A 14,015-nucleotide genomic window follows, 5' to 3' on the forward strand; every position below is an offset into this window, starting at 1 on the left:
GTTTATAAAATATAAACTATAAAATAGTTTGAAAATTTCTGCAAAGCCAAAGTTGAGGTCTTCAAATGTCTTGTTTTATCTGATCAGCAGTCGAAAGCCCAAAGAAATAAAGTTTACTGCGAAAAAAGTATAAAATTGCTTACGGTATAATTTGAGCATCTGGAGTCCACTGGAGAAGATTTGGATTAATTTTCCTTTTTTTCCTTTTCAAAAAAATGGCCATAACAATGACAAAATGTTTTCTCATCAGCTATATGTCAATTATTTCAGTTACAGTCTGTAACTTTTAAACATTTGAATACAGAAAGAAGAAAAACTGAGGACACTTTAAAATTTGTCATTAAATAATGGCAAGTACAGAAAGTTCAGTACATGACATGATCAGTTTCTCTTTTCAGTACAGAATTACATCCATCTCGAGTCGCCTTTGTTGCTAAAACAATAATTTATGCAGGATTTGACCAAGCGGAACATTAACATTTAGCATTATTACAAAGCTTACTCAAATTTGCCACATTGGGTGCATTTCTATAAAACAACCACATTTGTAGATGCCTTTTAAATGCCAAATGACGTGTGTCCAAAAGGCTGTGAGAGCTCAGATGGTCTTTGGCCTCTGAGGCAGACACAGATTATAATATGCAGTCTGATCCCAAAAATCTGGTCCTTTCCAGCCGCACCAGCCCTGAAAAAGACAACAAACAAACATACATTCAGCACTGTGCAGGCCACGAAAGTGTACACAATACAGAGACACATTCAGGTGTTTTATTACAGTTACCTTGTCTGTGATAATCTGTAAATCCTCTGCTCCGGTGTAATGTGGATCTAAGATGAGATAGCGGATCTGCCCGGTGGTCTCGCTCCATGCTACACCGAGAATAGTGTGAGCCAAAACTCCCCCTCCTACAGACAGACACAAGTGACATGAAGACACCCCCTGCATTTATCTGAGGGAAAAGCTACTACTTATTATGTAAAAATACTCAAATGTTGTGGTTAGTTGTTGTAATTAAAAGACAAAAATGCTTGTAAAATATGAAAGAAAAGTTCTGAAAGAATCCCAGTTTACCAATCATGACAGGAGTCCCTTCAGTAAGGAAGTGGTTTGCCAGTTCTCTTCCTTTGGAGGCCAACTCAGAGCCTTGACTACAGAGTAGAAACATTCATCATCAGGTAAACCCAAACAATATGTACACCATCATCGCACAAGGTGCTCTCCACAGGAATCATACAACGCACCTCACAAACATGATCTTGGAGGTGACCTCGAGCAGCTGGTTCAGAACAGCCTGAACCTCGATGGATCCGATCCACTGTCGTGATCCGACAAAAGACTTCTGTTTGTCCCCGACATCCACCAAAGCCTGGAGAGGAGAGAATTGGACATTTCTATAGTATTGTGACTGTTACACAGTGCATCATATCTACAGAACCAGCACCACTGTTCTGTACCTGTTGGATCTCCTTATGTGTGGGCACAGGCCGCTCTGTGTAGCCTTGCTGCTCGAACCAGGAGCAGATGGTCTGGAGGGAGCGATAGGCACAGCCCCAGCCGTTATCATCCATGTGGTCCTGCATGTAGTGGTGGTAGCTGTAGATCCCCTGGACCATGTACACCTTGAGAAAGACATTTCAAGGTGACTAGTTCTCACAAAGTACATCTAAGTATCTACCTTTGAAATAGGAGCTAGAAAGGGGAATGTGAAACACTTTAAAGGCCCCCAAATTATGCTCATCTTCAGGTTCATACTTAATAATAATTATAATTGAATCAATTTTTAAAACCTCTATTCACTCGCTGTCTGAACGATCATTTTTCGCGCCTCTTGCTTTAAAGCTCCTCTTTCGAAAAGTCCAGTCTGCTCTGACTGGTCAGCTCTCACAAAGCCCAGCAGGCAACATCTTCCACATAGCTCTGCTGTTTTTTTTATTTTGCAACCACAGCCATGCTGTGGGATTTAGCTGAGGGTGTTGACTGTAAAGTTGTAACTTCACAATCTTACTGAAGTCCTAATGGCTCATCTAAAGGCACAGTTTCTGAATATGGGCTTTACGCATTTTCATTCTTTTACAGTACTAATGAAGCACATAGACCAACTTTATAATCAAAAAATACATGGAAATCTCACTTTCTACAATATGGGACCTTTAATTTGGTGGTAAGCCGTACCTTTCCGTTGTCCAGAGTGGGATGTGTAAGGGCCAGGTGAGGGTTTCGTAGGTAACCGTCTTTGTAGGGCTCGTTGGGAAAGTGGTAAGCATTGGCCTTTCTGAAATAGGGCCAGTCATCTTGCAGCTCAAACTGTTGATGCAGTTCCTAAAAAGACAGAGATTTTGTGTAAAATAACATATTGTAAAATAAGTCAGGGGCAAAAATAATGCATGTTTCTTGCACAGTTAATTGGATCCACTGTCCATTGGATAAACAAATACGAATCTGTGTGCCACATGTTTTGTTAAGAGATAATAACAAATTCACAACAAATTCAGTGTCTGGGGGCTATGTGTTGGCTGCCTTCAATTCTGGATTTGTTAGCCTCACCTTACGTTGTGTCTCTAGCTGGCTGTCAGGCACTCCTGCTGGGTAAACCACGGTCACAAGTCCTTTTGGCTCTGGCAGGAGGAAGTGAAGCGGTTCAGGCACCAGCAGCATCGTCCCCTTCATGTGCTGCAGGATCACTTTCTCCATCTCACACAGCTGATGAGTGAGCGCCTCCACCAGGCGTTCACAGGCACTACAGCGACAGATACAAATATTTCACAGTGAGCAGAACTATTTATGGTCACAGCTGGTGGTGAGTTTGGTTAGTAAGAGCAAATCTAACATTTTTAAGGTGAGACATACTCTTTGATTGTGTCGTTGCAGGCGGTGCGGATCACACAGTCCATGGGAAGAGTTGTAGAGAGGAAGTGGGATTTCTGGATGGCTCTGGTGAGGATTGGGGGTGGAAGTGGGCCAGTCGTTGTTGCCTCCATCATCAGGTGAAGGTTTATGATGCTCTGAATAACAAGTGTGAAATTACATTCAAGCACAAGCACACACAGACACCATAAAGACAACAAAGCATAGGTGAATATCCTTATTATATAATTAATATAACCACTAAGATGCTGTGGCAAAGAAAAGAGAATAAAAATGATTTTTAATTAGCATATTAGTTCAGAATAATACATACAATAACAATACACATACAATCTTAACATAAAAAAACATGTACCTACCACTGATGAACTTTTTTTGTTTTTCTTTCTTGCAGATCTCTTGCCTGTGCTCTCTTGTTCATCCGTCCTGAAATAAATGAAAACTTCATCACAAAAAAGCCAAAGATTTAGTACAATTAAGAAAATGTCTTGACAGGGTGAACTCACTGTATCCATTGCTGTAAGTCTTCACACAGTGTGTTTGGAGTTATTTCATCAGGTGTTGCATGAACACCTCTGTTCGGCCAGATAATAACAGGACTGTCGCAGACGGCGAGAACACAGGCTTCAGATTTCACCTGAGAGTGAAGCGTCCCGAACGTTCTCGAGATGACTTTGTGCATGAGTGGTGCTGCAAGAAGACAAAAGGACAATATTAGTGATTTATCATTACACTCTTAAACACTTTAAAATTACACCTGACTGATATCATATGACTCTTGCTATATCCTTTCATCAGCACTGCACTCAACCAACATTAATCTTTCTCTATAAGCAGGAGTTGGAGTTTGATTTAATTGTCTTTGCGATCTTTCGTTCCTCAGTGTCAATGCCCTGCACCAAGATTTTTACATTAAATGACCACCATGAAGCAGGCCTGTAGCTACGAAAGTGGACACCTTACTGACGCTCTTGGTTTGGTTGGAGAATTTTAACTTATTTACACACACACTCAGTTTGTACGATTACTTCATTGACATTGCACATATCAAAATTCTTTTGAATTCCTTTGAGTTTTGAATTTCTTATCCAAAACTACATAGTGCCCCTTTAAGGCAAAATAAGTAAACGATAATAATGGGATTTCCTCCACAAACATTACATTACTACGCTGAGGCAATCCTTTAGGTAAATAACATTTACTAAAACATTATTCTAGCAGTTTAAACAGATAAAGTATGTACAAAGTTAAATTAGGTTTATTGGTTTAATTTGTTTCTTAGACTGTGTTTAGGTTGCACTGAGGGATTTTGGACTCTTGACCACAGTATTTCTAGAAGTCTGACTATGGTCCTGCAGGTAGTAGGTAGGGAGATTTCCTCTAATGTACCTCCTAGTTAGTAATACATAAATGATGCATCATCAGATATGAACACACAGCAGTAAGGAAAGTGAACACTGTCGTCATAAAAGGCACATTAATCATTCTAGTACAGTTAAATTGTTGCCGGGATCCCTTTAAACACCATCTTATCCAACTACGTCCAAACTTATCGGAGTAAAACGTCCGTGAACGTACCATCTGTGCTGTCCAGCTGACATTTGAGCCCTAGCGGCCCTCTGACACGAAGGATTGTCCCGGTGTCGGAGGACTGGGAGTCAGAGACAACCTGGAACAACACAAGAGATGTAAGAAGCCCGACAGAGACTGAACGAGTTTAAAACGTTGACGTAGATAATCAGTGTGGTGACAGCCGTGAAGAAACTGAGGAGCCGCTGTCAGCTAGCAGTAAGCTAATCTGCTAACTAACAGCGAGTTGAGTTTAACGTAAAGCTGCACAGAAAGGGACATAAACGATAGTCCAACAATAAACTTACCATCGTGGCGTTTAGTACAATAATGTTTAATTGAATTACAGACGTGTGTGCAGTCTGTCTAAACACTGTAAGCTGACATGTTGTAGGAAATATTCAACGTGTCTCTGCCTGCTGCATTCTATTGGACCACACTGGCTCCGCCCATTTGCGGTGCATTCAAGGCAACTCGTAATTTGAACACTTTGGTAGGTTTGCGAGGACGGTCAAAAACTTTTAGGCTTGTGTCAACAGAGAGAAAGTGAAGGAAGTGTTTCAGTCTTTTCTTAAGCAAAGGCAAGAATACCACAGTGCAAAAATACTCTGTTGGAAGTAAAAGGCACTGCAATATATCTGGCTTCATTCTTAGCCAAGATGACTACAATACATATTTATTATACATTTTTAATATTATATATCATTCATAACTGTTCTTATACTTGTTTTTAAACATGACACTTCTCCAAAACTCCATAGTGCCCCTTGAAGTAGAAAAAGTAAAAGTAGCCCAGTCTTGAGTCAGAATGGATCATTTCATAATAATTTATATTATATAATTAAATTATGATCATTGATGTATTGATACATCCTTGAATGTAGCAACTGGAAAAGGTGGAGCTATTGTTTTTACTATATATACTGCTGGGTAGCTTGTAAATTTCACCTTGGAGATCATTTTGTCTTATCCATGAAATTACCATAGAATCATAAACTGTACAATTAGTCTGGAACTGCAAAATAATAAATGTAGTCAAATGAATATAGTGGAGAAAAAAAGCAGGGGAAATGTACTTAGTTACTTTCCACCACTGGTGTCAAATTATTTTAAACTGTTCCAGAGGAATGATCTTAAAAAAAATTGAGGCAGTGACTGCCTCTACACAAGAACAATGTAAAAGATTGCCAAAGAAATAAAACATAGTGTTTTGTATCAGAAATATAATGTAAAACAAAGCAGTAGAAACACAGCCATATAAGGAAAGAAGCAGGTGCAATTTAAAAAAAATAAAACCCTTGAGGCTTACAAAATAAACCTTATCTCAGTGTGCAAGCAAACATAGGATCAGAAAACATGCTTAAGTTCAGTAACACAAAATAGCAAAAAATAAAATAGTATAATGAGGGTTTATATTGTATTTGTGTAAATGTAGTCAGATGTGATCAGTACTTGAATCTATGGAGAGTCTATGGAGATACAGCACAAATATTCTGGGGACATTTCCGAAAAATCTACATTTAACTATTTTTGAAAAAATACTCATAATGAAATACTGTTTCGATACTAACAGACAATTTGTACATGCAGACTGAAAAATGAGCATCAAACATATGAGCAAAATAACAGAGGGGCTATTCTCCCTCTTGCTCCTCTATTGTGACATGATGTGAGTTTAAAGAGACAGAGAGGAAAGGAAAAGTGAAATGCCAGCAGCAAATATATAATAGAGATGAAACCTGTTACAGGCGCTTCAAATATTCTGCAGTCAATCACACCGCTCACTGCTAAAGAATATAGACTACTATGAACTCTCCTGCAGTGGTGCTGTTTCATACAGTATTATGTGCGCCTCTTCTGCTGGTTCTGCTTTACTAGGACTGAGTGATGCATACTATATCTAATTATCCCAGCATCAGTGCACATGTCACCCGTCTTATGCAACACTTGAAAACATGCGTCAACGTTGTTAAATCTTTGTCTTTTAATTCAACTCTTCATTTGGATTTCATACAGTGTCTACCTTTCTACGGGGAATGCAATGAGAGGGGAATAAAATCCTAACTAATACTTGACAAAAAAACAGTGAAAGCATTTTCTTGGTGCATTGCATGTTTGCCTGAGGCTAATACATGGCAGCCATGCGTGTGAGACCAGGCAGGGTGAGTGGACACATAGTTAGAGATACTGTGTGTCATTGTTACACATATAGAAAAGGAAGCCATGTAACTACCATGGCTTGAAGCAAAAATCACCACAAAATGTCCTTGAACTTAAGAGAAAGAGAGGCTGCATTTGTAGAGAAATTTAGATACCAATGACTGCTTTCTGCTAAACATAGACACTTTCTTGAGCACATTATATTATACATTATATCTGGAAATTAAATGAAACAGATTCACATTATGGTCCTGTTACACTTTGATATGTTCAAACTCATGAATGTTTCTACTTCACTTTTTGAAAGTCAAATAAAGCACACGCCTTGAGACAGATTTGAAAATTAGGTCAGTTTTAGGCCGGTCATGGTTAGTTCTAATGTTGCTTCTGTATGAAATTGTCAGGGGTTTGTTCGGATTAAATGGTGGTGAAAATGTCATTCAAACATTTTTAAATCAATTGTCTGACACCCTTTAACAAGATCAATGTACAGTACATATTGGCTTGTGGCATAGATTTTTTTTTTTTTTTTTTACATTTAGATAAAAAATGCTGTTTTATTGTACCTTTAATAACATTTTTGGACCAACTTTGACCCACAGTGCTCAAAGATCCACAGTTAAACCTACTACAGTGCATAAATGCAACATTACCCGAGAAGATTTACTGCAAGTATCTATTTAAGGTCTTTATGTGCCTGGATGTTGCAATCTGCCTGGAATAAGTGTCTTCTTCTTGGACTGAGTGCAGCTGGAGTGTATACATTGTCATCGTCTGACGTCATGGCTGTTAAGTTCATGTGAACTGAGTGTGCTGGCCTTGATTTGTGGTGAGATTAGCTATCTCTCTGCGTATCATAAACAGAGTATTAGGATCTTTGGACGGGTGTGTGCAGAGATTGAGTATATGGCAAGCTCCATGGAAACTCACATTAAAAGAGCACATTCATCACATGGACAGAAGCAAGTTTATTCTTGGATTCATTTGGTTGTGTAATATCTATGACAACATGACATGAAGGGATGTAACAATGGTAATAAGAAAGTAGTTAAATACCATACATAGTTGTACAAATAGTATTTATGCAAGCATAACAGCCAAGTGCATAATTACTAGGTGAAAAGTTCACAATTTTTTAAATATGTCTTAAAACAATAGCAAGGAGCTTATTCTGTACACTGGAAAATGATACAAAAATCAGTTATTTTGAAATAGTTACACTGCACTTAGTGTTTCAAGCAAGATGCCGCTTAACAACACATGTCCACGGAGGCTTTTAAAAGTTATGTAACAAAAGAGAAAAGGAAATATAGAAGAATAACAGTACAATTACAGGAAGTGGTCTTTTAATGGCCTGTATGAAGAAGAGGAATGGGAAGTGGACCTGTATTTCTATAGTGTTTTTGCAGTCTACTGACCACTCAAAGCGCTTAAAAACACTTGTTACATTCACCCATTCACACACATATTCATACACTGATGGCAGGCGCAGCCATGAAAGGTGCTGACCTGCTCATCTGAAGCTATTTAGGGTTCTGTATCTTACTCAAGGATACTTCAGCGTACAGCTGAGGGAAATTGAACAAGCCACCTTCTGATTACTGGATGACCCGCTCAACCTTCTGAGCTACAGTAGGTACAGAATGATTACAACAAGAAAAAAACTGTTTATGCACAGGTTTCTCACAGATATAAGAAGAATGTTTACGCTAATTATTTATCCATATCAGGCAATGAAAGCCAGTATATGCACTACCATCATTGGAACCTCATTTATTTTTTTGGTGCTCTAATGTTTTTGTATTAGTGGAAGGATTACGTGTTCCTGCACAGGATGAGGTTACGTTACCCTACAAACCTTTCAGAGCCCATTAGATGATTAAACTGCACTGTCTATTTTCAGGCTTTTCAAAAGTCCAGAAAGTTGCCATTTTGGATATATTTAATTCAATGCCGATGCCAGATGTGCTATTGATAATTATATTACCATTAAAGGAACAGTGTGTTGGGTTTAGGTGAATCTACTGGCATCATAATCATGTTTGCATTGTCGTACAATCACCGGAAACTAAGAAACTTGTTGTTGCTATTTTTACCTTAAATTGTGGTTTTTATGTCTATAGTGGGAGCAGGTCGCCATGTTTCTACAGAAGCCAAGAACTGACAAACCAAACACTTACTCTAGAGAGGGCTTTTCACGTTTCACCATTTTTAGCGGCTGCCATAGGGAGGATGAAAGGTGCTCACCACTAGATTCCGCTAAATCCTACATACTGGACCTTTAATAGTGCAAGACAAATAAAATACAAATATGAGACAGGGCGGGAAAACAGAGGAACAACAATAAGATATGATAAATACAGATTGCCTTAGGTAATTAACAATTATATGTAAAGTTAGACAGATACATTTAGATTTTACTGTTTCACCATGAATGCATGTAGTTGTATGTGTGTGCATGTGTTCTGTGTATAAGGATAATGTGGGAAGTGAGAGCAAAAAAAAATAATAAAAGTGTGGGCATTAACAATAATAACAGCTGCTGTGTGTGTTTATTAATATATTTTAAAGCAGCAGGGAGCTGGCAGTGTGACTAACTATTAGAAGTGGAACAGTTTGGCCAATGGAAATGAATCAATGTAACACACATCTCTTTTGCCTCTGGATATCAAATGACCTCAGCTTCACACTGTGGATGGTGGTTCTCAGTCATCACTAATGTGTTCACCCCAGGACAACATCTGAGAGACAAACAGATCGTAGAACGAGTGATTACGGTTTGAATGTACTTTTTGTAACTTTACTCTCAATTCATTCAAGTGGAGATGTTGTTTTAACTCCACTACATTTGTCTGACAGCTTTAGTGACTGGTTGAAGATTCAGACTTGGAGCACAATCACTTTATGAAATATGCATTCTTATAGATTAATCTTCCCAATATACATACAGGGGAAAAAATGAGGAACCAATTGCGAGTTAACGCTTAGTTAATGAATAACCCCAATCCAATTTATACAGTAGTTAATGATTAGTTAATAAGAAAGTAAATGAGTAACAAATCAAGAACAACTTGATAATTAATGATCCATCATTAAATCCTTCCTTAATTGTTCCTAAGGAGGAATATATAGTAGATATTGATGAAATACTGGAGAACAGAGAGTTATAATGATCAAGTAATGATTAGTTCATGAATATATGTGAATCAATCATACTGACTATCTTTGTCATGAATGGTTCCTGACAAACTCTGAACCAATAACAACTAATTTGTTACTAATTACTTGAAAAATAGTTACTGTTTTTGTGCTCCACAAGCACTGATACATAAAACTGAGTTGTTACTAAATGGGTCCTCGTCACTTCATCATTATCTTGCAACAACCCAATAGCTAGATAAAGGTCAGCCAGGTATATTTCTGCAAAATCACAGACAACTTAAAACACAGCATTTCTTTATGTTGCAACTTCCATTTGTTTAGGTTGCATTTCTGTTTCTCCCTTGTGACAACGCTGTGCTTATGCTTTGTTAGTTTTTAGACACCAAAAGCACTTGGTAAGTGTTAGGAGAGCATCATGATTTGGCTTAAAATATGCTTGGTTGTCATGATCACAGATGGAGACGGTCCAACTTCAAGTGAAAAAGTGAACAAATCTCCTTTCCCTCTTGTTCCTTTTCTTGTTTCTTCATTACATAAACCATTAATTAATGATTGACTAATCATTTGCTACTCTATGAAGTCCGATTAGGAGTTACTCATTAACTAATGGTTAATTAGCAGTTAGTTACTAATTATTTCCTAATCTGTTCCCTAATATCTACTCTACTAAAGCTACTAAAATTGTGCATCTTTAATCATGAAGTGCTACCATTTATAATAGTACATGATGCTTTGACGATGATGCCTTTAGTTTTAATCATTTTAGTTTTTCTCCTGATACTCTTCCACTTATGTAAGCTTTTTAAATGTAGGACTTTCAGTTGTAACAGCCTATTTTTAGATCATAGAGAAGCATTGCTACTTTAACTTGAATTAAAGATCTATACTTAAACTACTTCTTCATGACAGAACAGAGAAGCTGTCAGACTTTCTCTTCCTTCGCTCTTTGTGTTTTCTTTTTATGTTTCATCAAGGACATTTTCTTGTTTCCTTGCAGCCCCAGACGAGAGCCGCCTCCTCCTTCTTCACATTGAGACATTTAAACGTCTTGTGCATGCAACCAGAAGTGACCTCTACCAGCAACAATTCAAGGGCTAATCCAGTCATCAACTTCAGCTCAATTTAGTGAGCAGGAAGCTGATACAGATGTTGTGTTGACGTAGATCTTCACCCATTGCCTGTATAGGAGGAGGGTTACTGAGTGCTTTCTGTTCGTGTCCTGATACTCAGTGCTCCTCATTTTGCAGGAAGGATGCTTCAGAATCCATCGTCCTCTCCTTCAGCTCTCCTCTTTACCTCTGAGAAAATACAACAATTAGACACAAAGCAACCCAAAGCCTAGACAACCACTACAGCTCCTCTTCTGTCCTGAAACTAAATTCACTGTCTCATCTTGGCACAGATCAGAAGGTCCGTGTTGTAGATAATCACGACAAAGAGGTTTCTTCATGCCAGTGCAGTTGATGCCATCTCCTCTGGGTCCTGGTGAGAGGCGGCAACAACAGCTGTCACCTCTGTGGTGGCAGATGGCTCTCTAAGACCTGAGGACAGCTCGAAAGATTTGCTTCAAGACGTCACAGTGATTCATTTGTAATCGGAAAAGCACTGAAACATGAAATGAAATGAAATGTGTGTTTTTCAAAAAGACTGACTTTGTTTTCACATTGTTATCAAGAAGTGACTATCGTATTTTATTGTCATATAAGTAAATAAAAAAAATCTGATGTTGGTATTCTTCTTCGTCTTGTTCTTTGACGCAAATGTGCTTGTAAAACAATGACCTCTTTAAATTACCTTCAAAAACAAGAGATGTCAAACAACCTTTATCAGGTCAGTGAGTTTGGATTGTTTGACAGAACCCTTAGATTTGGACACAGCAGGTTTAAAGTTTTAATGTCAGCTCTCTCATCTCCTCAAGATGAGATCAAAGCATGTTGAGTTACTGTGAGATCCTAGAGCGATTGCTCAACGAACTTCCCCTTAAGTCCCTCCTCTAAAGTGTCTTAAGGAGATTGTATTCAGAGCAGTCATACATACACAGTTCTACAGTAACATTTCAGTGGAGGAAAGTATTCCAACATGGTTTCATTATGTCTATTTGCTGCAGTTCATTGAAGAATGAACTGATTTATAAAATTGTTTAAGCATTGTGCCTGAAGGTCGATGTTATTTCCTCCATTAGTAAGTTATGACTAACAGAGTTACAGTCGGTCATTCTAATGAGTCATGGTTAAATTAAAACATTGCTGTTCTCACTGTTAGGAGAAAACAATGTCTGATGAAGGCGACTTTGATATACAAAGGGTTCATTTATAGTCATGTTTCACCTGTGCCCCTTTATTGGTTTGTTGGTTTTTCAGGCTGATAATACAAGAATGGGTTTGGAGGATGAGTCTCATCCCAGAATAGACCCCATTAACTTTTGATTTTAACCCAGATAAAAAGATGGATCCAGGGATTCTGTCTTACTTTCTTCAAGATTGGAAGACATTTTGATTATTTTCTCAGGGAATAAAACATGAATACTGATGAAAAAAACAGGCGCATTAATATCTTGCCAAAATGCAACCTAGGCTTTTTCTGTGAACGTACCCAAGTCAAACCTTCGTGTAAAAGCATAATTACTACGATAGAAGTACTTTTAAGATTTATCATATTTTTCAGGTCAAACTCATTTTCAATGGGAGTGCTACGGGCACTTTTGCAATAGCTATTTTTAAAACACTAAGAAGGCTCAGCCCTCTACATGTTTTTATAAATATGCTTTTACACAAAGGTTTGACTTGGGTACATTCACAAAAAAGCCTAGGTTGCATCTTGACAAGAGTTTCGCTTTAAGGTTGTTGTTATCTTTGATTGAGTACAATTTGATATGCATCCTTATACAAATCTGGATCTAGCAGGTTTTAAATATGTTTTATTTGATACTGGATTAAACTTGAAGGGGACTGTTGGGTAGTGGCAGAGGTATGTGCTCTACTGAGTGCTATTCTAGGTTATGTCTGTTATTTATCCATTTATCTTACATTGTTATTTAGATTTTAATGCCATAAAAGTGTCACTGACAAAAAGTACATTTTAAAATGGCCACTTCTTCAGCTAACACAACAGTTAAATGAACTGCACTGGTGGCGGTGACCACCCTGGAGCCAAATAAAAAGGATTCCCCCCTTAATCTCTAACCTATAAACTTGTTGTTGTCATGTAATAGCAACATCCTGTGCCTTGTTCTTGAAAGATAGCCAATCTAAGCAGCATGCACATTCAGAGCTATCCCGCAAGAAACCACAAAATCCCCATATGACAAGGCTGTTCATTATTTAAACTCTGAGATGGATTTATTATGTTAGAAACAAAAAAAGAGCTCTTTTCAGACCAAACAAGGCCAACAAGCAGAGCTGCAGCCTCATCACGGCCAATAAAAAAATCTATTTTGACATGATTTTTATAAATGATCACTCAACATGCAGCTATATTCATCACTGAACCATTTCCCAAACTCTTCTCCCAAAGTCTTAATAAAAAGAGTATGGTTCACTTCTTGAACTCACAGGGAGTTTTGTGGGACTTATAAGAACACGTTATCATCCACCATTCAGTATATGTAGCAACGTGTGATATGAAGCAAACACTGAGATACTGTTAACAACCACATCCTGCACACGCAGCATGAAGCAGAAAGACATAAACAGAGAACAGGGTAAACGACCAAAATATTAATCTGAATAAAATGCTAATGCATAAATGAAGTTTGTAAAATGTTCTGTATCATACGCGAAACACACAAGTCATGTCGCACAGAGTTACGAGGCACTGCTGGGACATTAATGATTTGCCACTTAATCGTCTGTCCACAGTTTCAAAATAAAAAAATGATCAGAATCGATCGCAGCAGAATCAGAAATCTTTCTTAATTCCACACATTCTTGCTCCCGGTCAATACCAGGAGCCTATACATTACCCACAATGCAGCTAGAGCGCCAACAGTTTGGATGTTGAAGCGGCTAATGTAGCCTGGTAAGGTCTGGTAAGTTCACTTCTTTCTGACTCCAAACCCTCAAGATTTCTTTTATCTTGTAGTCTTCAGAACAAAACTGGCATTGACTCGAGTGACATCACTCAAGGCAATCTATCAGATTAGTGCACAGCTCCCTCTGGAGACAAAGGCCTTTATACCACACGTGTCACGTCTGCAGTAGGCCTAGTAGCTTCCTCCCCCAGGGTATTGCTATTTATTAAACATCACACCTCAAACTTC

General features: G+C 38.1%; 1 protein-coding gene across 1 annotated transcript; it reads right to left on the minus strand.

The window, feature by feature from the left end:
• Positions 1-130: 130 nt before the first annotated feature.
• ufsp2 (ufm1-specific peptidase 2) lies at positions 131-4,887 on the minus strand. Its single transcript, XM_037099639.1, has 12 exons — positions 4,744-4,887; positions 4,445-4,535; positions 3,373-3,556; positions 3,226-3,292; positions 2,849-3,003; positions 2,546-2,738; positions 2,174-2,320; positions 1,456-1,620; positions 1,243-1,367; positions 1,073-1,149; positions 782-906; positions 131-685 (listed from the first exon to the last, which is right to left on the minus strand). Exons 1-12 carry the CDS (start codon positions 4,744-4,746, stop codon positions 599-601), a joined length of 1,419 nt encoding a protein of 472 aa, XP_036955534.1. The 5' UTR covers positions 4,747-4,887; the 3' UTR covers positions 131-598.
• Between the last annotated feature and the right edge of the window lie 9,128 nt (positions 4,888-14,015).

Source organism: Acanthopagrus latus, chromosome 1 (genome assembly GCF_904848185.1).
Source record: "Acanthopagrus latus isolate v.2019 chromosome 1, fAcaLat1.1, whole genome shotgun sequence".
NCBI lineage: Eukaryota > Metazoa > Chordata > Actinopteri > Spariformes > Sparidae > Acanthopagrus > Acanthopagrus latus.